Raw genomic sequence first — 27,999 nt, 5'->3', positions numbered from 1 at the left:
TAATTTTGACAGCTTTTATTTCAATCTACTGCAGGAAGAATTGTGACCTGGATTTTGGCCGAAGATTTGAAGCTGTCAAAGATTTGATGATTTGAACACTCATTTCAAACTCGTCTAATTCGGCCTTTTGTCCACTGAGCAGTATATCAATTGAGTCTCATTAGATATTGCAGAGTTACTGTGCGTTAGTCTGCGCAGTTTCCACCGCTCGTTTAGCCGATAGAGACAATGGCCGACGCTGCTCCAATGGAGAATCATCATCCTCCTGGAACTCCAATTGTGACCCCGGCAACACCCGCAGGGCCTGAAGCCACACATGAAAACGAGAATAACAATGCAGCTGTTGACCCTGAAAATGAACAAGTTCAAGAATTAGAATCAGAGTTGTCAAAGTTGAAAGTGAGTTTGACAGGGTTTCCGTTTATTAATTCGGAATCGGGAACTTGGCTTTTTTCCGTAAACAACTTTTCTTACAAATCTTACTTGCTTTATTATTGAACCATGACAAATTCTAGGTTCGCTCTCACTTGACTAGAAGCAGGTGCGGATCTAGGATTTTCTAAAGGGGGGATTTGGCGGATTTCAAAAAAATTTTCGAAAATTTTTTCGACCTTTATTTTAGGTTGAACAAATTGACTTCCACTTATTCCCAGAACACTATAAAGAACCATTATTGACAACAGAAAATTTGCGCCGCAATCAAATTTGAAAAAAAAGTAAAAAAAGCCTCTTTTTGGAAAATTTCAATTAAAAAGTCGCATTTTTTTGGCTTGCGCTCCTCTTCAAAATTAGTATATATTGGCGACCAAAATGGATTTCATGAAATAATACCAAAGGGGGACGTCGAATCCCTGAGAGAAAGACGTCACCCCCCCCCCCCAAAAAAAAATCCGCCCCTGCCTAGAGGTAACGTGGTAACCTTCGCACCCTAAAATCTTGGGTTCTAGACATCATGGTTTGAAATTGGGTTTTTTTCCGGTAAAATTTGAATAGTCGGACGTTCAAGTTTTGTCGGCTTAATTGTTGCAAGTGTTGTTCATTGTAGTTTCAGGCGACTTGAAACTACAATGAATGAAAAATCATTTTAAAAAATCAATTGTTTCTGGTTCAACTGGTGTCTGCTTACATCTGCGTCGAATCGTGACCTTTTTCGATAATTTTTTCGATAGGTCTTCATTTTCGTCTGGGATTTTTTAAAGTAGGACTATCGTTTGTCTGCCTATTTTTTTTAAAAACTGAAACCCGTTTTTAAGTACCCTCATGATTGTGGATAACGGACAAATAGCGAGCGAACTACGCGCAAATTACAAAAAAAAGTTTAACTTTTTGCTAGAAAGTAAAAAAAAGTAAATTAAAATATTCATTTTTAATTTAGATAATAAAAAAATTTCTAGCATCGTCTTTCTGGCATCGTGTCTATGTCGACAAAAGGCGTTCAGAATATAGTGATTCCTAGTTATCGTCCGCCTAAATGTAGGGTTTCCCTTTACAATGAGGTCCAATTGAGCTCCATGCTCTCAAGTCGGCAACATAATTGAACTTAGTTGTAACTTGTTTTTTGTGTGTCTAGGACAAATTACAGAGTGAGCGTGAGGCGGTGTGTGATGGGATGCTGAATGACACTGCCACCTCCCTCGACAACCTCACTCGCGTCAGGCTCAAAAGTAAGTCATTCTACATGCCGTACCTAGAAGAGAACATAATGTAATCACATCAACAAACACTGATGAACAGTTCAAAAATTTTTTAAATCCTGTGAACTTATTTGAAGAAACCCATTCAGAAGGTTTTTGAAAGATCTTGTCAACTTTGCCTGGTCATAATGTACGTAGTTCAATTCCGGTCTGGGTTTTTGATAGTTTTTTCGCTTGCGAGAGCATTTTTACTTTTATTCGGCAACTAGACTTTTTTCCGTTAACAATTTTTTTCTACAAATCTAAAGTATTTTCACGTGCAGGAGGCTGATATGCTCAATTTCTGAAAGTTCAAATAAATTACCATCTTTTAGAAATTATTTAGGAGGAGTTCTTTTTAAGCAATATTATTTTGAAAAATAACTGTATCGAATCTCGAATTTGAAAATTGTTCAAAAAGCTCAACCAACTTCATCGGGTTCCAGTCTTTTTACTTGCTTGCACAAGCAAACGTTTGTTTTAAAAGACTTTTCCTATCTCTTTCGCGATTTATTTTTTTGTCTAGCTTCATTGGATAATGCAAATGAGCCAGCGCTAAGTTTTTATTGATGCGGGTGATGTGAATACAGGCTATCAGGCAAAGATGATATTAATAAAACTTGACTAAGTGTTTCAAAAGTGCACTTCAGCAGTTAGATATTCCTCCGGAATAAAAAAATTATAGCAATAGATGTATTTTCTCAAATCGGATTAATAATTACACCCTCGAGCAGCTAGTGTATTAGTGTAGCCCTTCTTTTTTTCTTGACTTACTCGCAAATAAAAGTGTTCATTAAAAATGGAAAGTTTTCACTTATTTGATGGCACTTTTGCTATAATCACGATCTAGTATCGGAATTTCCATAGCATCTGTTCTCTGTTTTGTTTGTGACTAGTGTTTGTGACGTATTAAGCGTGCGTGGCCGAGTGGTTAGTGCGTGAGACTCATAATCTCTTGGTCGCAGATCGAATCCGTAGCGTAGTCGAGAAGTAGCCACATTTTTACTAATTCGAGGCTTATTTAAACTTTTCTGGCTCTTTTCCACATCACCATATTTCAAAATTTCTTTTTTTTTTTCAACTGTCTTAAGTGCTATTATAGCTGAATGCGTAATGTATAATGTTAGGAAGTAAGGTATGAAGATAAATTATGGCTGATTGCGTGGAGTGGAAAACAGCCCTCTTTCTTATTGAACTTTATAGAGCTTTTTTTGTCGTGTTCTCGCTAGTCTTTACGAAACGAAACTTCGCGTCTTTGTAAAAAAAGTATGGATCAGTTTTTTTATTGTGAAGTTCAAGGTGGTTAAGGTGATGTATCGTTTTCTTCGAAACTCGAAAAAAGAAATGTAAAAAAATCAATAGCTTTTTTTGTTTCTTTGAGCTTGTCAACACTTCCAACTGTCTGTGTGTATGTTTGTTTACGGAAAGCGCCTTTAAGTTTATATGATTAAGTTCATATGTAAGGGGAGCATTGCGATCTTGGTTTTTTGCTGCAAAACAAGTATAATATCTAGGACATTTTAGAAAAAATAGGTCGCTGGGTAGTTTTTTTATAAACAATATTTTTTTGATTTAGCGGGAGATAGTTTTGGCTTTAATTGGTTTAGAAATCAGAAGAAAGTATAATTTTTGTCTTTTTTTGGGTAAAAAGTACAGTGTACTGGTTTAGAAGCATGGTCTCGCCGTTTTTGGTGAGTCCCATTTAAAAGTTCTGTTAGAATTGTGGTCCCGCGAGGCCACTTGAAATATATTTGAATTGCTTCAAGTGGATCAAAACAAATGGAAAATTTGTTAACATCTCTTCGTTGGATTTGCAACTAAAGTTTTCTTTAAAATGAATATCAAAAACATCAACTCACTAGCAAAACTTAGAAGCTACCTTTAAAAACTTTTTTTCTGGCTTTTATACGGGACATTGCTAGTTTTACGGTACCATACTTCTAAACGAGGTTTTAAACGGGACAATACTTCAAAGGAGGTTTTTAACGGGACCATACTTCTAATCGAGTAGCAAGTACAGTTCCACAGAGTGAGTAATTTATAATGATGTTGTTGTGTTTAGCGAGGAGGACTCTGAATGGACATGCTGCAGCCATCTACACCATGTGTTGGCGTCCCGAGTCCCACGAGATGGTGAGTGGCAGCCAGGATGGCAAACTGCTCATCTGGGACACCCACACCAACAACAAGATCAACATCATCACCCTCAAGTGCCCTTGGGTGATGAGCAGGTAAAATCAGCTGCAAGAAATTGCAACAGACAGAAAGAAATAGAAAGCGCAGTCTGCCAGTTTCGAGCGTTTTTTAGCATGCAAATTTGAAGTTTTGGATGACTTTGAAACATACTTTGTCTGAAACAATAACTTGCATGTAAAATTGTCTGAAATAGGTCATTTGATGTTTATAAATACTTTTGTCTGTCTATATTTTTTGCTACTTATTAAATGTCCACGCTTTGGACACAGCTCTAAGATATCTTTTTTGTTGTTAATGGCTATCAAAAGCAATTTAATTGGCCTTGATCTTAATTCGTAGAAATTTGTATTGTATTTTAGGTTTTAGTTTTTTGAAACTGTTTTTACACGCTCTGAAAAAGGTGAAAAGTAAGTTTCCGATGTCAAAAATTGTTAAAACATCGTTGCCATCAATTTGGCATTGAGTTGAAAAAAAACTTGACCAGAAGATTAAATAATGGCTTTTGAAATAGAAAATGCTAAATATAGAAGCGACAGTATAAATGCAACAGAAGCTGCAAAATAGTCACGAATAGTATAGCAAAAAATGACAGGAACTTTGCCAGCCAAAGTTTATTTTTACAGTTAGTTCTCGAATTTTTTTTAAACTATTTTACCGATAATGGCGTCGCTGAATATATTGTTTCGTTAAATCTGATCAATATTCTATCGTTCATTTTTAACTACTCTGCTTTTTAGTGGCTTTGCTCCTTCGGGTAACTTCGTGGCCAGCGGAGGTCATGACAATGCAGTGTCCATTTATGGTCTCAAGGGCGAAATGCTACCCGAGAAGCCAATCGCACAGCTCACAGACCACAACGGTTAGTGTTTTGACAGTTTCAGAATTATGATTACCAATTTAGTTTCATCAAGTCGAGTATTCAACTTCTTTTTTTTTGCTGTAAATAAGTAATTTAACTAGATCACCTTGGCTAGGAAAAAGTTAGCAAAAAGTTAGGATTTGCCACCAGTAAACGTTCCTTCTTTGACCGATATAGGTGTATCGTTGCGGTCTTAATACTCGCAGGAATTTTTGAAAAGTGTAAAACGGACTTGGTACAAATTTTTCAAAAACATGGTACAAATAGAAATTCTGCCCTTTTCCTTGTGTGCTTGAATAGTCTTCTAGTCTCTTTTTACCTTACCCCACTTTCTACAGCCTTCCAAAAAAGCTGTGGGTGAATATTTGGCCAGAATTTTGGATTTTTTTTTCAAAACCCTTCGCCCAAAGAGATTTTGGATCCAACGGATAGATCGGGTTGTGGGAGTTCTGTGGGGGTTGTGGGCGATTTTACCTGTTTTCTAAAATTTTTGATTTTTCCGGAAAACTGCTGTTCCAAGTCTGAGATTGTGAGTTCAATCGAAAGAACAGTTTAGGTGAAGGCTCTATCCTATTTCTTTTCACAAAAGTAATGTTCTCGGAAAAGTCAAATATTTGATATCTTGGCCGGTTTTTGAAATTTTTGACTTTTCGAAAACTATCCTCTCAAATCTGCGGTTTTGTGTTCAGTCGAAAAAACGGGATATGCGAAGCTCCTCTGCATAAGCGGCTACGGCAATTATTTCTTCAAAAATTAATGGTCCTCGGAAAAAACAAATATTTGATTTCTTTGCCGTTTTTTGAAACTTTTTGACTTTTCTACATAACTAAACCCCCCCCCCAATCGAGAGAATAGTTTGTAGGTAGGCCCCTTGTTTACACAAACAATGATTGTGCTATAGTATGAACTATCTTTCCAACGTAAGTCGCAAATATTGTTGCGATAAAATGTGTTCATTTTGGTCAAAAACCAGCTGTTTAGTACAGCCAATGATAAGGATTTTATCACAGACTGTTTTTGTTCCGACTTTCGTTAGGAAAGTAACGGAATATTTGTGCTCGGGTGGTTTTTTTCTCCAGACAAATTTCGACTTTTTAAATAGCCATTTTTGACGGGATTTTTAAAATATCCTTCAAAAATTATTGTTGTCCTGGTCTTGAATTTGGAAAGATATTTTACCTGTGATCATTTTTTATAAAACTATGGGGGTTCAAAAAATTGCCATTTTGGGACAATTAACGCGCGATATATTTCGCGCTATTAACGCGTAAGCTGAGATTTAATCCGTTATAGAAATTATTCTAAATTGGTTGAAGGAAGCTTATTTGCCATAATCAATTTGTTCCAAGGAGCGAAACTTATCACTTTGTACGTAACATGGCGTATGGTGGGATGATTTTCACAAAAATTTTTACTGCTCCATAGACTGCTCTATAAATTGAGGCATATGAGTTGGTATTTTTTTCTTTAAAATTGAATGGTGCTGCTAATTCTTCATAATTGGCGTGTGTCACTTTAGAAATTTTGTAGACTGAAAATTTTACTGATTCAGTCTTTTCCAGTAGCGTTATAGGTCATATTTTTCCTTGTGTCTATGCGAAGTGCAACTTCGCCTCTGTGTTAATAGCATCTGTTGCTGTTTTGTTTGCTAGTGACCCTTGAGATAAGCAAGGGTTTTGTTTTCGGGTACTAGACTTTTTTTCGCGTAATTAACTTTACCATTTGAGTATTCTGGGAACGAAAATGCATGGTTGCTTAATAACGAGGTAATTGTATTAACTGCATGCAGTTACCACAAGGCATTTAGTTGTGTTACGTTAAGAGTTGCAATTGATTTTTGTAGGATTCGAATTTTTTTGGTTTATTTTTGGCACAGATCGGTCGGCTTCAATTCTGCCGGCTTATTTTCCTAATGTTTTCATTCTACTAATTTTTGTTGGTAGCATAAAAATCGAACTCTACCGAAAAAATTTTGAACTTTAATGTGAATTTTTTTGCATGTCTGAATCACACACTTAAGCCCTGTAATAGTTTTTAAAAATTAAGCCTGAAAAACACATTTTTTTTTGAAGTTTTTAAATATCAATTTTCAGCTTTCCGTTTATTTATTTTTGGTCGAATCTTTCATATTTTTAGTTATTCGACCTGCTGCATTTTTTATGTTTGCCTCTAACGAGCTTTAAAATTAAGAGTAAATAGTTTATCAAGTTTTGGATACCGAGATCGGTCGGCTTCAATACTTTCGGCTAATTTACCCTAATCTTTTTTCAAATTTATATCAGGTCGCTTTTGACATTGAGTCAACTTTATCAATGTGCGTTTGAATTTTTAAAATATTACTCCGACCTTCTCTTATGAAAAGTTAAAAACCATGAAAAATTTTTCATTTTCATTTTTTCGAATTCGTATGAAGTTTGTCCGAGTTTTTTTCTTTTTAAAGATTTATTCAAATCTTTTCCTCAATAATTCTTGAGCGGTATGCTGTTTTCGTCTTATTCTTTCTTGTGATGTTAATCGAAGAAATGAGTTTCTTCGCATTTTATTGGCATAATTTTCAAAAGGTTTTTTTTCGTCAATTAATTTTTTTTTGCTTCAAATGCTTTCTAGCCTGTATATTTTTTGTAGAACGATATCTTCTACAGTTAAGAGACTCTGATTTCGGAGGCATTAAGTGCTATCATATCTCAATTAACCTTCAAATTTTTTTTCACTCTTAATTTACAGATATTTTTTATTTCAAAAAAAAATAGTTCATTTTGGCTATTTGTTTCTTGCACACTTGATATTTTCCTAATTTAGGTTATTTTCGCTATTTGTTTCCTCTGCATACAATTGGATTGAGGACTTTCATTTTTATTCTTATCATAACTTTCGGATAGCGAAAAAAAAATGAAATAGACGACAGTATTTTTGCCAGCATTTTTCTTGTGGATGATGGATTGTTTTTTTTTTCGTCTTAGTTTTCGTCCTAAATCCTTGTTATCTATGAATGCAAGGGTTGCTAGCTGATTCAAATTAATGGCACATCGGTATTCTAGGGCTCATCTTTGAAGAGATTTATTTGAGTTGCAACAGGTCCTGACTATTACATTGTTCAGAATAATTTTTTCACATTTGTTTCTAGCTGCATGATCCTTGCATCAATTTGTAACGGCTTTGTTCAAAACTTTGTTGTGTCCATAAAGTGTTCAATCTCAACATGTTTAAAACGCTATTCGGTTTCATTCGTGTTATTAAACTGAGTGAGTTTTTTTGCCAATTTTTGCATGTTTTTTGTCGGCTTAGCTGGCGATTTTTTCCATTTCTGTCATACTCAGCGCGTATCTTCTCACTGAGTTTGTTACTGTGTTGCAAATTAAAGTTTTATCACCGAAAACATTAGGTCAAACTTTTTTGTCGCCATTTTGTGTTCAAACATCAATTTTGATTTGTGTGATGTTCATCGGTTTTTGATTTAAGTTATAAGAAACTATTTTCTATCCTTCTGGTCAATCTGCCGTCGCAAAGTTTTTTTTCTGGGTTAACAACTAGTTTAACAAACTCAGTTGAATTAGTAAACACAGCTCTTCTGGTGGCAACATAACAGAATGTCTTTCAGCGGATATTTTTTGAGCTTGTTTGCATTTTAAAGGGCCGTTTCAGTCAAGTTTTTTGTTGGTTTTAAATCAACGAGTGTTGGTTTTAAATCAACTCTTGTTTTTAGTTTTCTTTTTGCCTAATATGTTTGAATTTTTTTTTTTAGTTTAAATAGTTTCGGCTGATGCATATCTGTTTAGTTGCCTCATTGTTTTTCGATTGAAGGACTTAAGCTTTTAAATTTCACTTGTGCTTACGAAAGAGTAGGGGGAGCGTAAATCTTTTTGGTTCAAAATTTTTATAATACAATTAAGTTTTCTGCTCAAAAGTCGTCAACCCAACGACAGTTTTGGCGGCATAAGGATTTTTTGGCTCAACATGTTTTATAGCTTAATTTTATTTTCGGCTCAACAGTCGTCAACCCAAGTTTCGTCTGCTCAGTATTGACTTAATGATTTTTATAATTGCTTATCTTAGACTGGTTATTGCGATTCTCAGTGTTTTCATTAAATGTACTCGCATTACAGACAAGCGTTAAAAATCAATTAGTTTTTTCGAATTAGGATTGCGTACTATTTTTTGGGCCAGCTGCCGTGCCTTTTTGTTGTTGAATCGCTGCGCTTTGTCTCTTTATATAAATTTTAAATGACGTATCCGATTTTTTTCAGAGAATCTTGTACTTCATTGTTTTAGTTGAAACAAAGTGCAATTAGATCCCAAGAGTTTTTTCCACACTGGTGTTCTTATTCGAAGAGAGAATATAGAAAATACTTTAATAGAAGTGGCTAAGTTTTTTTTAATTGTAAAAAGATCGAAAAGGTTGTCTTTTTGGGTATAAACCATGCTTTTTATACAGGAAAAAGTAAAGTTAGTTCACGCTCAAATTGATTTTTTGCGGTTTGACTTCTGATTTTTTCAAGTTTTCTGCAATTCCTTTGTTTAGAGGAAGGCAATTTTCCTTACCTGGCTGCAAACGTTTCAAGAAAAAACGTGAATGACCTCTAGTTTAAAAATTGATTTGGCGAAAAACGAAAGCTGAAAAATGTTCGAAAAATTTCCAACATTTTTTCGCTTGCTTCCTTGTTATTACACTTTTTTTCCTACCACCTGCTTACTTTGTTCTTTTTTACACAAGCATAGCGATTCAATTGTTGGGACAAAATGTGTTCATATTGAAAGTGTTGATTTTGATCCAGCTATTAAGGTTGATTTTGATCCAGCTATTAAGTACAGCCAATGCTAAGGATATTGACACAGACTATTATATTACAAATAGCACTTTAGCTTCAAGATATCATGGATCTGTAGCGTAGATGTAGGGAAGGAGACCATCAACAAAATAAGAGGGTTCGAACCTGGGCAGGGTCGGATGTTTTTAATGAAATTTTTCGTAACCTATTCAAAATGCGTCCGCTCTGTAAATTAAGGCATGTTGGCGTGCGTCACTTAGCATTTATGTAGACTCATAATTGGCGGGAGTCACTTAACACTTTTTGTAAACTCAGTTTTTTTTGTCCAGTAGCGTTATAGGTAATATTTTTGCTTGTGTATGCGAAGTGCAACTTCGCCTCTGTGTTGAACTTTGGAGTTTGTGTTTGGATTGCAACTTTTGCGAGGATAGTCTGAAAGATCAATTTTGATTGCTCAAGACCTTTAGCGGAGAGTGACTATATGCTGTAAATTACACTTTAATTATGACGCTGTAATTTAGGCATAATTTGTTTTTTCTCGCCACTCAAACAGTTTTTCTGGAAATTCTTGTTTGATAGAAACAAATCTATTATGTTTGATAAAAACAAGTTTTCTGAAATTGTATGCGATTTGTTTTTATTATGAGTTGATGAATGTAGTGAAAAATCTTTTATAGGTCGTGATGGTTCTTTCCAGGTAAAGTCTGAAAATTTTTCAAGCTCAAATTTGATTGTTCGCACTTTGTCTTCTGATTTCTTTTTCAGTTTATTTCCTTTGTTTACAGGAAGGCAAACTCCACTATCGAAAAGCAAATTTGTAAATGTCACGAAAAACTTGATCAAGGTCTAATTTCGAAAGTGTGTTTAATCTTTCAGTTTTCCCGGCTGAATAAAAACTTATCTAATTGATTCAGTTTTCTCAAATTGGGTTAGTTTTACTTTTAAAAATTTCAATCATAATTTGCTGTTGAATTTTAAAGAGCTTTAGGATCATATTTTTACTTGGAAATTACTTGGTAATTACTACGGCCTTCAAAAAAATCAATGAGTGGAATGTCTTAGCCAGTTTTTAGATTTTCCTGTGAACTGCCCTGTCAAATTTGAGTTAAACGGTTCAATCCAAAAATCAGGTATCGGGAATCTCCCCTGTATTAGCCGGTTCGGTACGCCCTAAGAAAAAAGTTAGTGGCTCGCAAAAGGCAATTTTCTGATATTTTGACTTCCCGCCCAAATCCTGAGTTAACATCTTAAATGAAAGAACAGCTTGTCAGAATCCATGTAGAAAATAAACCTATGGCCTGCGCATTATCAATTTTTTTTAAATTAAGACCGTTTTTCGAAAACTTTCTGACTCTTCTCGGAAACTACCTTGCCAAATCTGATATCAAAGATTTAATCGAAACAATTTGTTGTGGGAGTCATCTCTGCATAAGCGGCTACGACCTTGTTTGTGCAGAAAAAAATTAAGCTCCGGAAATTCAATTTTTTTAAACTTTAAACCGTAAACTTGAAAACTTTTTGACTTCTCACGAAGACGACTCAGCTTATTCTGAGGTTAATGGTTCAACCGAAATATCAGGTTGTGGGCTTCTTCGCTGCGTAAGCCCTTTTTTTGACCGTTTATTGAAACTGTTGTAACCGTTTTTTGAAAACTACCGTGCCAAATCTAAAATCAAGGTGCCGATCGAAGAAACAGGTTGCACTCAAAAGATTATGAAAGAGAAATCTTCCCTATGTAAGCGGCTAATCCCTTTTTTTAGTAGAGAAACCAAGGTTTTGGGTAAAGAAATTTTGAAAATTCCGCATTTCATCCCTAATCCTTACATTAGAAACAGGAATGGGCCTCAAGTTTTGATTGTTGGTTGAATGACGGCTGAAAAGGGTTTAATATGATATAGCATTTATTTTCTTGCGAGATTTCTTTGGTGTGCCCAGTTTCGCGTGGAAGAAAAAGCTACACAAATTTCTTTCCCAACTTTTGGTTGAAACGATGTAAAAGTGCGAAAATTTTCTTCCATATATTTATTTGATAAGCTTGAAATGGAACTATAATTAAAATTTCACGCTCATTTTTTTGTTTTTGACGATTTGATTATAAATTTACCACAGATTGTTTCGAATTACTCTTGAAAATCTAATAGATTTGACTAATTATTTTGTCCCAGAAGCTTCAAAGCTAAGTACGGTGGTTTTTGCTCTGGGTTAGGCTCCGTTCAGTTTTGTCTGCCTATGTTTATATGGTTTCTATCGTATCTGATTTCAATGAAATTTTTGACTGAAATAAAAGCTTTAAATGACTTGACTGTTCTTTAATTTCCGACATAAATGTGCAATATAATCGGGAAGCGACGGGACGAGACCTTCTGCTGCTCAACGCACGTGACCGTTTGCTTACAGCTTTGCCCTTTAATGAAGGAAGCAATACTATCAAAATGATATATTGAAAGAGCAAATTTGCATTTTGCAGAGGCGTTTTTGCAAATATTTCACTGCAAATACTGCGCCATTTTCAGGCTTTAAAGATATGCATAATGAAAACAGATAAAAATCGTTGTGCGCCGTTGTTGCAAAAATCAGTCAAGAATTAAGTTTGAATGCTGCTTTGACCACATTTCTTCAATTGAATGTTTGCTTTTTCTAATTCACCAGTGAAATTGATGCTTGCAAACTGAGTTGAATTAGGCTTGAAAAATTCATTGTCCAGTTCGTTTTGATGAATTTAAAATTGACAGGTCGACCTTCTTGCGTAAAGTAATCGGCCTTGAGGTCAACCAGTGTTGAGTCTAAAGTTTTGAGCAGTGAATGTTCAAATTGACTTTCGGAGCTCGCCCAAATCACTAAAAATATTATTTTTGGAAAATTTGTTGTTACAGGCAAAGTTTTGAATGTTAAGGTTAGTTTCACTAAATTTGGTGAAGAATAGAGCCAAACGGTCGACTGAAGTTGCCTAAGTCACCCCCCCCCCCCCCCCTCCCACCTCCCACGAGGCGAAAAGATTGGTCTGAGTTTTGTTACTTTATTTTTCAGACTAATTCAACATGAAGTGGATTTTACCCCTTTCTTGAAATCAACCGTAGAATGTCCTCACTAAGCATGTATTAACTCTGGAAACTAACTGTGTAAAATATGCATTTGCTACAAAAGCGCATAAATGTTTTTGATGGCCTCAAAAATTGACGTTTATATATTTTTTTGCTAATTAAATCTGTTTTGTAGGTGATATAACGTTTCCTTCGAAGGAATGTTGTGAAAAACTCGTTAATATCCACTTATATCTCGGCGCCCGAGAAAACAGCCTATGTGGCAAGTAATTTAGAAAAAAAATTATATCAAATAGTTATAATTTAATTTTGCCGTAGTCACAGTCATGTTGATTTTTTCGCTTTTTTAAAAAATGTCTAAATTTGTTCACGCTGAGTTTTGATTTTTCGCGATCGGACTTTTCGCGATTTTTTTTACACTTCAATTCAAATCCATTTGCCGAAAGGAAGACAAATTACGCTCTCCAATAACGCAAATGAAAATGGTACAAAAAGCGTGAACAACTCATTTTTAAAAATGAGCGGTTGATTTCCAGCGGACTAAACGATTTGCTATTCACTCATTTTTATCCAGGGTTGTTTTTTTTTGAAATAAATATTAATGAGCAAAGATTCTGGAAATTCAAAGAGCTTTAAAATGTTAATTTTTCTTAGAATAGAATCTGAAGTTGAACTTAAACAAATAGTTTTCTCTCGTCACTAAAAAAATATCATGACTATCAGATGCTGCCTTACAATTACAGCAAAACGGCCTTCAAATTAAATTATTTTCCGCTAGTTTCCCACTCTTTTCGGCCAATGCACTTGATCAAATCTAAAATTGAGTAGCCCTTGCTGTCCATGACACACCATATATGAAAATAGTCGTCCTTAGTTTTATAGATGAACCTTTCTTGGCGTTCAAGTTTAACGCCGCCTTTGCGTTTACGGTTTTTGGCTTCGTTTGGAATTGGATATCCAATGGCTTCTGGAAATTCAACCATAAACTCGTGAAGAAATTTAGTTGGAATATTTTTTTTGTTTTCGTCGTCTCCGTTATTTATAATTTCTTCTGTTTTTCCGTTTAAGTTCTGTCCAAATTCATTATGTTGTTTATTTCTATCATTTTCAATTTCAGCAGTTGTAATAATGATTCGGCAAAACGTAATTTGACAAGAAAACAAATAGCCACAGAGCAAGTATAGTGGATTTAACATGTTCGTGCTCACAATTGTTAAGATACTATTCGAATTAAGGGTAAAAGAATTGAATCGCAGTTAGTCAGTTAATAATTTCTTGTTGGTCGTGAATGAGGAGCGTTCGAACTGTAAATACTAAATGTTTGGCAACTAATTTGTCAAAAGTTTCATTACATTAGGGCTGAGTGAACTTTTTTTACAGTTTCTTAGAATTCAATGAACGTAGTTCAGACTCTTATATAGGTCGCGATGATTTTTTTTCAGGAAAAGTTGCAAAATTCTCTATAACAAAAGAAGTCCATTCATACTTATAAACGCACATATAAATGCCCTTAGTTATATGTGCACTTTAGGCAAAATTAACTCTCCAATTATGAAAGCTGAAATGGCACGAAAAAATGGTTGATTTCTAGTTTCGAAAATCGAACTTAGATTTGATTTGCCACCGGATTAAAAATTTTTCCTAGTTATCGGTTTTCTCAAATTAATTTAATTTTATCAAAAAAGGTACAATCTTAAATTGCTCTTGAAAATCAAAAAGCTTTAAGGCCATATAATTTTTGTTTGAAAAATGCAAGTCCTTTTTCTGTTTCTGTGCCTTCATTTACTCTTTTTCAACTGTCTGTTGGCTATGTTTCATTTACCAGATGTGGGACGTTTAACTGACTGCTGAGATTGATAGCTCGGCTTACCCAAATTTGCTACCAGAATTAATTTTAGTACTTCTCTTGTAAATATTTTGAAGCTTTCCAAGATATTTGTTCACAGGAAGGGTACACAATAACCAATTGTGATTTTAAGCAAATTTAACGGATTGGAATTATATTACAAACCATGATATTGTTTCCTATAGAAAACGCAACATTTTTTAACGACGAACAATTCCTTATTGTCCATACTTTCGAGGGTGGTTTTTTTATTCAGACCAATTTTAGAAAAGTTGACTGCTTGGGGATCGATCTGGAAATCTTGTGATTGCCAAGCGAGTAGTTTGTTTGCACTTGACTAACGTGCGGCTTTGCTGCTGGAATAATTTTTCGATAGTTTGTTTCAATACCCGAACTATTTTTGAGTGGCAAATTATCCGCAATCATAATTGTCCCAATTTGAATTGGGGCAAGCTAATTGGTCATATTAATTCCATAAACGACTCAAATTTAAACACTTATCAGTCTAAATTTTGTAGTTTGTCAATATTTCAAATACTTAAAACGATTCACGAACAATTCATGGGCAGTCGGAGCATTCAAGGCTTTGCCCTGATACGAGCAGTCATGTTTATCATAGAACTGCAATTATTGTACTGTGATGCAGCAGAAATATAATAAAGATTCAATTGGTATGAAAAACGTCAAGATTGCTCGTTTTGTCGGCTGCAACTTGCTCGATTGAATCATAGTTGTAAGAATTTCTTACCTTACATCCAGTACATACTTAGCAAGTGTTTGAAAATGTGATATGAAGTTAATGGAAATCCATTGATGAGTTTTCTGATGCTGGCAATTGGTAAACGTTCTCGGGAATCGGGACATGGAATCTTAGTTAAACTATTGGTCAAACAAATGTTTTCTTTTTAATTTAGAAAAAAGTTTTTTTTTTCTAATTAAACACGGTGCTTAGTTCATGATTTGTGTATAACTAGTCATTCTCGTAATTTCTTGCATAAAAGTATAGCAAGGTTTTCCAAAAGTTTCAATAAACGATGCGAAGACAATAATTCATGTCGCGTGTTTCCCTTAGTTTTTTTGAAAGAGCTTAAGTTGTTCACGCTCAAATTTGTTTTTTCGTTGTTGATTTTTCAAGTTCACCTTGAATGAAAATTACGCTCTCCAATAACAAAAGCGCAAAAGGCCCGAAAATCGTGAGACTTGCTCTTCTTTATTTTGAAGTTGGATTTCAATGTTAAGATTTCTCAGCGAAAACAAGTAGTTTTGATCTAATTGGGTCACTTTAGTCAAGAAAGTATCCAGCTTAAAAATCGAAAATTGTTTATTTTTCGGTTGATAGCAATATCATTTTCTCATCAATCTTGCTCTTTTTTTTGCGATTAGATTTTTCTAATGCCGTGGTAGAGTCTTAATTTGGTGCAATTGTGGTTTTTTTTCGGATCAAGTTAGCATGCTCCCTACCCATCAAATTTTTTAGGTTCAGATTTAAGATCGTGTGAAGGTTTCACTTTATTAATAATTTCCATTAAAACTGCTCAATGTTACTTGTTAAAAGTTCAGTTCTTTTTGATTGAAGTTTTCTAGCTACATGAAATGACCTAGTTGAATGTGTTCCGCGTAGCATGATGCTATTAGTACAATTAGAATCAAGTTTGTTTTCTCAGATTTGCCTTTAAAACTCTAACGGATGCGTGCCGTATCAAACTGAGTAATTATATCAACTGCGCATGCAAATCGCTACGGCCTCGAAGCTTTTATACTCCTCCCTACTGCACCCTTTTACTCTTTTATCTGATTTCTCTTGTAGTAGAAAATTTTACTTTTTAAAGTAATTGTTTTTTTCTTGTCTTTTATTTTATGATCAAAAGCAATTTTTTTTGTGAGATTTAGTTAAATTTTTTCTAAATTGGTTCATGAAATTTGATCGGTTTTCTTCTTGTTCTTGATATAATTTGGTTTAGTGTAAAACTATTTTTTTGTTTTTCTGGCTTTTCTCCTGTCTGTTATTGGATTGGATTCAACCCAAGTTATTCACACGTTATTGGATTTATCCTGGAATCCAATGGATTTATCGCAACAATTGAAATGGCGGCGTAAATTGGTGTTCGGATGTGTTTTTCAGGTAAATCTGGACATATTACTACATAAAGGCACATCAGGAGATAAAAGAGGTCAAGTGCTTTATGATGTTGACCTCTTTTATGTCGTGATTGGTCAATGGGAGGTTTCGAAACATCAATCAATCATTTCTGAAAACGGTTCAGTGTTGACATAATGGTTATTTGTTTAGGCATTTTTCTAGTTATTTAGGAGAAGAAAAAAATTGAAAACTGCCTGTTGCTGTTTTGTAGCTCAATGTCTGTAAATAATACAGTAATGAAATCACTTTTTTTAATATAAGAAAATTTCCCGAGAAAGAAATTTCATTTTTTTGAATTTTCAGCTCTGACAAGCGTTTAAGGATTTTTTTGTTTTTGACAGCTAAAGAAACTGGTTTTTTGGTTCCACTTATCAGCTTTAATTGCAGTTAGTTTCTTTCCAATGGTCTCTCATTTTTTTATTTGCCAGATCAAGAAATTCAACTTAACAGTTAAATTAGAATTGAAAAGGTTGTGCTATCAATGTTTTGTTACGTTTCAGTAAAATGCATTACTTATCCATTTTTTTTTGGATTTTTGCTAATCTATTAAATTGTGTATATCAAACAGCCAACTTTTTCCGTAATACGTTCTAAATAATAACAACACAAGGAAAGATTTTTTACTGTTTCAATAAGATTTTGTGAAAAACTTCAGATCTGTATAAGTATTTTATTTTTACTCATTTCAGAGTCTGCAGAATTTTGTCATCTATTATATATTTAAATGTGGGCTTCACTATCTCGCCATGTTTAGGCTTTTTCAGCGTATTATTTTTGCATGTTTAACGAAAGAAATTTTGCACGTTTAAGCTATATCGTATATTGCAATGTTTAAGAATTTTTTTCGATTTTCCAGTTTGATTTTAGTGGTTATTTCATCGAGTTTGAAATAAGCAGCCCAATATTGGGATGTTGTCTGGATTCCCCAAGAGTTTGCGAATTTGGCCTCCAATTTTGAATGCCCAAATACTTTTAGTTAACGAGATAAGACGATTTTCGTGATTTTTTTCAAAAATTTTCAGAAAACTCAAGTTGGAAAATAATATACAAAACGTGAGTTTCCCAACCCTGAAGTTGGTTACTGTCAGAGTTCTATCAAGGATTGCGAATCTTGCTTCCAAATATGACTGCTCAAATCCTTGTAGTTTTCGAGATATGACGTTTTTTGTGATTTTTTCAAAAAATTTTAGAAAAATTAAAATAATAATTTTTCGAAATTTGCAACAATGTAGATGGGTTCTGTCAGGGTACTCTAAGGAGTTGCAAATCTTGCTTCCAAATATGACTGCTCAAATCCTTGTTGTTTTCGAGATATGCCGTTTTTTGTGTTTTTTTCAAAAATTTTTAGAAAAATTAAAATAATTATTTTTCGAAATTTGCAACAATGTAGATGGGTTCTGTCAGGGTACTCTAAGGAGTTGCAAATCTTACCTCCAAATATGACTGTTCAAATCCTTGTAGTTTTTGAGATATGACGTTTTTGTGATTTTTTGAAAAAATTATTAAATAACTTTTATTAATTTTTTCTTTGCAAAGTTTGAAAGTTCCAACCCTGTAGTTGGGTCCTGTCAGAGTACTCTCAGGGATTGCGAATCTTGCTTCCAAATATGACTGCTCAATTCTCTGTAGGTTTCGAGATATGACGATTTTTTGTGATTTTTCAAAAAAGTTTCCAGAAAACTTAAATTATTTTTTTTTCAGATTCTGAAATTCCCACCCTGTATTTAGTTCCTGCCAGAGTACTTCCAAGGATTGCGAATCTTGCCTCCAAATATGACTGCTCAAATCCTTGTAGTTTTTGAGATATGACGTTTTTGTGATTTTTTGAAAAAATTATTAAATAACTTATATTAATTTTTTCTTTGCAAAATTTGAAAGTTCCAACCCTGTAGTTGGGTCCTGTCAGAGTACTCTCAGGGATTGCGAATCTTGCTTCCAAATATGACTGCTCAATTCTCTGTAGGTTTCGAGATATGACGATTTTTTGTGATTTTTCAAAAAAGTTTCCAGAAAACTTAAATTATTTTTTTTCAGATTCTGGAATTCCCACCCTGTATTTAGTTCCTGCCAGAGTACTTCCAAGGATTGCGAATCTTGCCTCCAAATATGACTGCTCAAATCCTTGTAGTTTTCGAGATATGACGATTTTTGTGATTTTTTCAAAGTTTTTTAGACAAATTAAATTAATTATTTTTCAAAATTTGAATTTCGCAACCCTGTAGATGGGTGCTGTCGAGATATGACGTTTTTGTGATTTTTTTCGAAAAATTTTCAGGAAACTTAAATCAATTGTTTTTTCAAACTTTGAAATTCTTAACTTTGTAGTTGAGTGCTGTCAGGGTACTCTCAGGAGTTACAAATCTTGCCACTTGCGACTGCTCAAAATGTGACTGCTCAAATGCTTTTAGTTTCCGAGATGTGATGTTTTTTTTTGATTTTTTCAAAATTTCTCAAACTTATCTACAAAGAAATTCACAAAATTTGAAACTACCAACTTGATGAAGGCACAAACTTATTTTCAGCGTAGTTGGGTGCTCTCAGGGAATCTCAGTTGTTTGCAAATCTGGCCTCCAATATCTCCAGAGGCCCATTAAGTTTTTGAGATGACGCTTTTATGGTTTTTTCAAAATGCGAATTAAAAAAGTTTGAAATTACCAACCCTGTAATTGGGTGCAGTCAGAGTACACTAAAAGTTAGCAGATGTTGTTTCCAATATATGCAGTTTTTCATGAGTTGTCGAAAAATTTCGAAGCACCGAAGGTGCGTTAAACGCTAGTTTGTTTTGCAAACTTTTGAGTGGCAAACGTTCCTATCTTCCTAAAAACTTTTGTTTTCAGTTTCTATTAAAATTATCAGCTGGAGGGTAATAAGGCTATTTTTTCTGAAGAATATTCCTAAGATATTTTATTGGCTAAGTGGCACGTGCAGCATTTTTTTGACGTACTTACGAAGCATATCTCAAGTTAGAAAGCAAATCAGAAAAAAATTTTATTCTAAAGATGGCTCAAATAACACTTTGAAAAACAAAATATCAAAATTAATTGAGTTTTGGGGTCATTTTTATAGAGCTCCAAGTTTATAGGTGAACTGCTTGTTTTTTTTCGGAAAAACGTCAAGTTTTTTATTTTTCATCATTTTCAAACTCGTTAGTGTCAATGCACCTCAATAAATCGTAAAGCGAGTAGCCGCTGCTGTCCATAAGACACAATACTTGGAATTTTCCAGTGTTTCTACGCTTTTTAACTGTTTTAACTTCGTTTCTCCGAGATCTATAGTCGATGGGTGCTCCAAATCCGCCCAAAAAGTCCTGAAGAAATGTAGTTGGAAATAGTTTCCCGTTTTTGTCGTTGATGAATAATTCTCCCGTTTTGCCCTGTAAATTCGGGCGAAAGTCAGAATCTTGGTAATTTTTCTCATTTTTACTCTTAACTGGTAAGAAAATAATATGACAGAGCGTAGCTTGATAAGATAGCAAAACAGCCCAGAGTAAGATGAATCGAGTTAACATTTTGTTGCTTTAAAACCTTGCCTTACCGCTCAAATTTACAAGTAAGGTATCGATTTGTTAAGTTTGTCAATCAAAAATAAGCGTTAGAATTGTAATGAGCATATATTTGCAGTTTGATGTTTGCTTTTCGTACCAAGTTTATCCTAGTTTTAATTGATTAACGTGAGCAAAAAGGTGGTCTGATTAAAAAGACCAGTTGTGCGGGAAATGAAAAGCTATCTTTCTAACTGTCTTTTTATAGGGTAAAAGTGATCGGATCATTCTGGGCTCATTACGCATCTGCCGATCACCCATGTTTTATGTGCAATATTCATATTTATTTGTTTTTGTTTGATGCGTTTTTGAACTATTTTTTTCGAATCTCCTATTGTTCTATATTCAAAAACGAACCAACATTAACAGGTAATTTTGTTCAAAGATATGGTGCTTATATCAATTAAAGATCGATTGAATGATGTCAGAAGCTGCTGTCGGATACGTTGAAAAACAACAGATGAAGCGCTTTTCTGAGATATTCATTGTTTGAAAAGAAACTTGTTAGAAAGTGAGCATTAGTGTGACGTGTTTATTTTTTATGTTGCTAGGTTTCATTTCTTCCATCCGATACATAGACGACACCCAGCTGCTCTGCAGCTCGGGCGACAACTCCTCCGCCCTGTGGGACTCAAACTGTGGGACTAAGCTCACATCCTACGAAGGTACATTAGACACTATTTTAACCCCCGGTCCAGGGGCGGATTTAGGGGGGGGGGACCGGACCCCCCCCCCCCCCCTCAGGGATTTGACCCCCTGCCGACCCAAAGGGTCCCCCCTTTGATACTTTTTCAGAAATCCATTTTTGGCCGACCGACCCTAAAATTTTTCTAAAGGCGCCTTTGGCGCCAATATATGCTATTTTTGAGGGGGAGCATGCGGCTCTTTTGACCTCATGCGGGGGAGCATGCGGCCTTTTGATAAAAACGGCTTTTTTGACTGTTTTTTCAAAAATTTGCCTGCGGCGTAGAAAATTAAAATAGGGGCAAAACAGTGCTTTGGGAGAGCGCGAAAAATAAAAATCAATTTGGTCGACCTAAAAAAAAAAGAAGAAAAAGGTCGTCAAAATTTTTTGAAAATCCGCCCCCCCCCCCCCCCCCCCCCCCCCTCGAGAAAATCCTAGATCCGCCCTGCCCCGGTCCCACTCAATGCAGAACCAACCATGTGGGGGAGAGTTAGACAAAATCAGGAACCTTGGGTTCTTTTTTTAGTAAAATTCCATAAAAAACGCCCCTGAAAACGCCCTGAATGGTTTACCACCAAGTTACGGAGCTACCAAATATATACTCGGTAGTTATAATTCAGAATTTCGGACGGACATCTAGCGAAGGTAGATTAGACACTGTCTCGAGCATTGGGTTAGTTTTTTTACTAAAATTCCTGTAAAAGTCCTCTATAAATATACGACCCTGATTTGTTAAAAATTTATGCTAAGAAGTTGTAGTTCAAGATTGTAGTTCACACTTGCAGAAAACAACGTTTTGGACGGAACGTAAAATTTCTGGGATAAATCACAATTTATTCCCAACAACAAACACAGGACTTATACTAACAACAGGATAATTACCAACATCATCATACACTCATTCTAAAACATCATTGCAGTGTAATATCCTGTCGAAGAAATATAGAAGTAATTTGAGGCGGATTTTTTAGGATTAAGGTGGATAGTATTCGTTTTGATCAGTCTTTCTTTTTGATTAAGTTTTAAAATAGACTTTTAATTTGGTGCTCCGTTTTTTCAAACCTTTTTTTCCAACAATTACAAATAAAAAGCTCGAGCTGGCCTTCAGCGTCTTTTCAATTTCGGCGTAAAATAATCTTCGGCGCATAATTATTAAAAGAAGACGTAGTTGATATCAAGTTTTTATAATTTATCATTTTGTTGTTTCATGGCGGCTGTAGGTCACACGGCGGAGGTGATGGGTCTGGCAGGGTCCAGTGACAACACAGTGTTCGTGTCTGGTTCTTGTGACCGCACCGCCAAACTGTGGGACGTCAGGGACAAAGTAGCTAAGCAGACTTTCACAGGTATACTTTCTACATCCAAGCATCACAGCTAATAAAAAAGTAAATTATAACTAAGTTCTTCGCCATTTTCAATGGTCGGAACATAAATCGCCAACGTTGTTCATATTCTTAGACAGTATCAAACGCAATCAAGTCAAACTTTAAAAAAACAAGCATCACAGCTAATGTTTTTTTTTAAGTTTGACTTGCGTTTGATACTGTCTAAGAATATGAACAAAGTTGGCGATTTTTGTTTCGACCATTGAAAATGGCGAAGAACTTAGTTTGTTTTTATTTTTGTTTTCCATGCAAAGTCAGTTACCACAAATAGTCATCGGAATGGGTCCAGTGATATATCATATTAAAAACCTTTCAGGTTTGAGAAATACCGTGATTGAGAAATACCGGTTCGAAAATTTTGATATTTATTCTAATTCCGAGCTAGTATAATAGATTTATAAGCTTAAAATAGTAGTCTTAGTAATCAATTTAAGCATCAAAAATTTATTTCAACCCAGTAAATTAAGTTTTCGAAGTTTTTTAGCGCTTTTGGAAATAAAGTTTGAAAAATAAAAAATGAAAAAGATAGAAAATTTGAAAGTTTGTCTTTGATTTTTATGATTATTTTTTAATTTTTATGAGGAAAATTGCCGTCAAATGAACCTAATATACTGTTAATATCGAAGGTCTAGACTTCTTTCAGCTCCTCTCATTGCGCTACGAACAAAAATGACGCATTTTGAAACAAAAAAAAACATGCAGACCTTGTTACACTTGCGATTGGATTGTTTGATGAAGTTGGGCACTAGACTTTTCCTCCTGTAAACAATTTGGGACTTAGATTTTTCTTCTTGTACACAATTTGTCGAGAAAACGTTTTTTCTCGCATTTTCATTAAGTGTACCATCTTATTTTGTTTCTTAAAGCAAGAGAATTGTATCCGAGCTTGATAATTGTAAAATTAATTTGATTATTTGTCAAAGTATTTGTTTTTTTTCGATTAATTGCAATTGTTTCTTTAAAAAGTTGTTCAATTCATTTTTTAGTTGTCAACGAACGAAGTGAAAAATTTTAGTGAGGATAAAAAAATTTGAATTTGTTCACGATTAAATTTGGTTTTTCGCGGTTTGACTTCTGATTTTTTAAGCTAACTTTTTTCATTAGTTAAAATCAAAAATGATTTCAAATTGCACTATTGCACAATAAAAGTGAAAAGGTCCCGAAAAACGTGAATGACTTCTAGTTTCAAGAATGGACTTAAATTTTCTTAATTCTCAGCTGAATAAAAAAAATTACCAATTGATCCAGTTTTTTTTGCTAAATTGAATAACTTTATGAAGAAATTCACAATCATAAACAGTATTTGAAATTCAAAGAGCTTCAACGTGATATTTTTTTTTCAAATTTTGAATGTTTGAAAATGTTGAAAAACTTTTTTTTTTCGATTTCCTAGATTTTTTTCAAAAGTCCTTTTAAAATAAGTTTTTTGAAAGGAAAGCAAATTATGTTCAAGTCACTTTCTTTTTTCCCTTGCTGTCGTTGATTCTTAGGGAAAATTGTTTTTTACTAAAATTGTATCCGATGAAATGTTGAAAAACTTTTTTTAGATTTCCTAGATTTTTTTCAAAAGTCCTTTTAAAATAAGTTTCTTGAAAGGAAAGCAAATTATGTTCAAGTCACTTTCTTTTTTCCCTTGCTGTCGTTGATTCTTAGGGAAAATTGTTTTTTACTAAAATTGTATCCGATGAAATGTTGAAAAACTTTTTTTTCGATTTCCTAGATTTTTTTCAAAAGTCCTTTTAAAATAAGTTTCTTGAAAGGAAAGCAAATTATGTTCCAGTCACTTTCTTTTTTTCCTTGCTGTCGTTGATTCCATTCCAACTGTCTGTTGGCTATGTTTGAAATTCAAAACCGCTGAAAATGTTAAATTTCTAGGGTTTTTAAGAGTAATGAACGTAGTATGGACTCTTATATAGGTCTTGCTTTTTTTTCAGGAAAATGTCTTAAAATTTGCTCACGCTCAATTTTGATTTTTTTGCAGTTTTACTTGTGATTTCGCTTTAAGTGCAGTGCATTTCCATTGTTAAAAGGAAGGCAAATCCACTATCGAACAGTAAATATGTAAAGGTAACGAAAAATGTGATTGATTTCTAATTTCGAAAATGGACATTTTTTGTTAGATAGGACAGTGAAATAAAAATTTTTGTCTATTGATCCCTTTTTCTCAATTTATTTTAATTGTAGCAAAAAAGTATCCATTATAAAATGTTTTACAAATTCAAAGAGCTTTAAGGCCTTCTATTTTTTCTTCGAAATTCAAAAGTTGAAGATTTTTGAAAAAAAAACAAGTCTTAGTTTGTTTCAGTTTCATTGCGTTCATTACTCTTTTCCAATTGTCAGTTGGCTATGTTTACCCTTGCGATAAGTAAGGGTTTTGCAATCGGGTGTTGGACTTTTTCCCCGTAAATAACTTTGTTCGAAGAATGCTCAAAATATGAAATGGTAACTTCAGGTTCAGTTTATATTAAAGTCAAATTTATTCGCGTCTCCGACATACTTGGTCTGAGGTAGCGATTATGCCTGGGACGGAAAGGGCTTGGGTTCGAATCTGACAGGATCTGTTTCTTTTTTTTCAAACTGGAAATATTCCTTTTCAAAAACAATTGTCGACTTATTATTAGTCTGCATGTATTTTTCGGCTTAGTTGCCACATCACAGATTGTTTTTTCTTGTTATACGAAAATTACATTGTGGATGCTTTTAGTGTTTCGGTTTTTCGGCCATTTGTAATTTTACTAACCTTGACGTCGTATTTTTTCTTCTTTTTTTTCGCTGAAACATTATTCTGCTCAGATGATTTCGGCTTATTTTTTATCGGCTTAGTGACCTATTTCTTAGTAGTTTCAAGGGAAATATAATTTTGATGCTCCTCTGTGGATTGCATAATATGCTTAAAATCTTAACTTAATCATGACAACATTTTTTGGTACTGCTAATGCGTTATAATTGCCTTGTGTCACTTAGCAATTATGTAGACTCATTATTGGCGTGCTTCACTTGAAAAATTTTGTAGACGGTCATTTTTTTGCTTGTGTATGCGAAGTACAACTTCGCCTCTGAGTGCAAATGATGCAAAGCTCCGCTGCGCCTCAGTGCATAAAGTTTCAGGTCCTGTCAGTTGAATCTGAAACTTGAACTATATTCATAGACTCAAATTTGGTTATTTTAATTTTAACTGCTTGAACATTTTTGTGTTTGGATAATAAATATGCTTATAAGGTTTTTCCATTTTGTAGGGCACGACTTAGACATCAACTCGATCGCATTTTTCCCGAGCGACAGGGCATTCGTCACGGGTTCAGATGACAACTCGTGCAAACTATACGACATCCGATCCGATCAAGCAGTCGCAACATACACACAGCTTAACCTCAATTACGGAATAGGCAAGTAGTTCTTCAGTTATAACATTTAATCGTTTTCAAATTTGAAAATAAACCTTGTTGGGCTATAAGAAGGTTTTTGTAAGATATGCACATGTTAAGTTGCGAGCAGAAAACCAATGTCTGTCAAAACCCTAAAAAAGTACCCAAATTGGATATTTTGGGCTCAATTATGCCTGCAACGCAGTAATTTTTATTTAAATCGGGTCTTTTGTGGTGTTTTGGAAAGTTTGTGAAATATCTTTCGTCGATCTGGAAAAAACGTGATTTTCAAAATTTGCCCCTGAATGTTAACACTGAAAAGTGATTATTTTAAATCAGGTTATGGTTTAAATCATAAAAAGGAAGGTGAACATTTTCGGACTCTTTTGGTAGGTTTTTTTTAGCCATATGTGAATTTTGTTTGCTTCTTTGCTTGAACTAGGGCTCAATTTGACGTAGTCTGTATTAACCTTTCATACATTTTCAAAATTTTGAACTTGAATTTCTTGGTGCAAGATAATTGTAAACAAAAGAATGCACTGGCGCGATTCAAAAAGGTATCATATCTAAGACTCATTGTCGCTGTTTGAGTTCTGATACTCCAATTTCTTATTAGAGTTTTAGGTGTTATTTTCCAAGCGGAATGACGAGCTGCAAAAAAAATTCTCTTTTTGAATTACATCAAATTGTTCTATTGGGACGCTAATAAATAACGCTTTTTCCCAAAAAAAATACACAAAAGTGAATTAAACATTTTTTTAAATAAAAATACGTTGTTGGAAGATGACTCTGGTCGGAACTATCTGTGCTTCTTGCACAGCAACCAGGTTTGTCATTTTAATAACAAGGTATTATCAACAGACCTTTATTTAACATGTTATTAACACATTGTTTTTAACAATTCGAGCTTCCAATTCGAATGCAGTCCTTTTTTCATGTTTCATCGAGAAAATTACTCGACTAGGCCAGTGCTATCTCCTCCAATGCTAGATTGGAGCGGTGTTTCTCAACTCTCGGAATCACCTATGGAAAACCCCGAAGTTCTTTGAGCGCTCGAGAAAGCTGGAGAGCTGGTTTTTCTCTTTAAACAACTCGATGAGTGATTTTAAAACTGATTTTTGTTTCTAACGTGTTTATTTTCTAATAGATAACATGTTAGCGTGTTAAAAACGTCCTTTTTAACAAAATGACAGCAACCTATAATAGTAATCATAATAATAATAATATATTAGGCTCTTACCCGAATGTTCGGGGCTTCGTTTTCTTTGTTCACAAGTATCATCATTTGAATTTGAACGTCAATCATAAGCTTTTGAACATGTATAGTTTTTCTTTTTAAACAGGTGCCGTCAGTTTTTCCAAGAGCGGTCGACTTCTCTTCGTAGCCTGTGACTTGGATGTACTCATTTGGGATACCCTAAAGAGCCTCAAAGTCGGCATCCTCTCCGGACACGAAGCGAGAGTCTCGTGTCTCGGGGTGAACTCTGACGGAAACGCAGTCTGCTCTGGCTCTTGGGATGCAAAGCTGAAGATTTGGAATTAAAAACAGCGAAATTTAATTAAACTTTTCTGAATTTGTCCGATTTGAATACTATTTCGAATTTTTGAACTTAAGTTTTTGGGTGCATAAAACTGAAAATCAAAACAGTCACTTAACTTGCGCAAAATAGTGGTATATATACAAAATTCAATGATTTAAACAGAAATTATAAAAAAGGTTTTGCAGAACTGAAAATTTGGATTTCGTTATAGAAAATTTAGCTATCTTTTCGAATTTTGCCTATTTGATATAAATTTTATATTTTCATAATTGTTATGGGAAACAGTTTTTGTAATAATTAGAAAAACTGAATCAAAAGAATGAACAGTGATTCAAAATTCGAATAGTTGCTTTCAGAAGTGTTTTGCATGTAAAAATGTGCATTTGATTTGAGTTTAAGTTCGAATTCAATTTTTCTAATGACTCGAAAGAACAATATAATTCTTTTGGTGGCGTTAAATTGATAAAATGGTCAAAGTTTTGTACAGATATAGAAAATTAACTGAAACAGGTTATTTATTACTAAATAACATACTTGATTATAATCATTTGATGTAAATTTATTCACTTCATGTCCAGAACTTCGGTGCATTTAATTTAAATTTAGTAATATGTTAGTATATCACACGGTAAAAATCTATGAAGGAATATGACGTTGAGCTGATTTTTTGCCAAAAGATTGTTTGTATCAAACTGTTTTTTTTCTTCAGATTTGTAAAAAATGCTTCGTGAACAGCATAATTTATTTGTAAAATACAATCTATCTGCTTTTCTTTGTGAAGTATTTTCGCGAGCATCAATTTCAAATGTTTCACAATTTGATTAACAATACGGTTATTATACAACGATTGAAAATTCTATTTGAAAACAGAATTCATTTCTATACGAGATGCGAAGGTATTTCTACCTTAATTAAAGTATCAGTAACAGTTCATATTAGCATCACTATTTTACATTTCAAA

General features: G+C 34.1%; 1 protein-coding gene across 1 annotated transcript; it reads left to right on the top strand.

The window, feature by feature from the left end:
• The first annotated feature begins 1 nt into the window (after position 1).
• LOC134853050 (guanine nucleotide-binding protein subunit beta-1-like) lies at positions 2-27,991 on the top strand. Its single transcript, XM_063868978.1, has 8 exons — positions 2-399; positions 1,571-1,664; positions 3,736-3,904; positions 4,607-4,728; positions 20,614-20,727; positions 21,968-22,093; positions 25,369-25,518; positions 26,841-27,991. Exons 1-8 carry the CDS (start codon positions 229-231, stop codon positions 27,038-27,040), a joined length of 1,146 nt encoding a protein of 381 aa, XP_063725048.1. The 5' UTR covers positions 2-228; the 3' UTR covers positions 27,041-27,991.
• The last annotated feature ends 8 nt before the right edge of the window (positions 27,992-27,999 follow it).

Source organism: Symsagittifera roscoffensis, chromosome 8 (assembly GCF_963678635.1).
Source record: "Symsagittifera roscoffensis chromosome 8, txSymRosc1.1, whole genome shotgun sequence".
NCBI classification, from domain to species: domain Eukaryota; kingdom Metazoa; phylum Xenacoelomorpha; order Acoela; family Convolutidae; genus Symsagittifera; species Symsagittifera roscoffensis.
The sequence above is the reverse complement of the archived record's forward strand: the minus strand, read 5'-3'. Positions and strand labels throughout refer to the sequence as shown.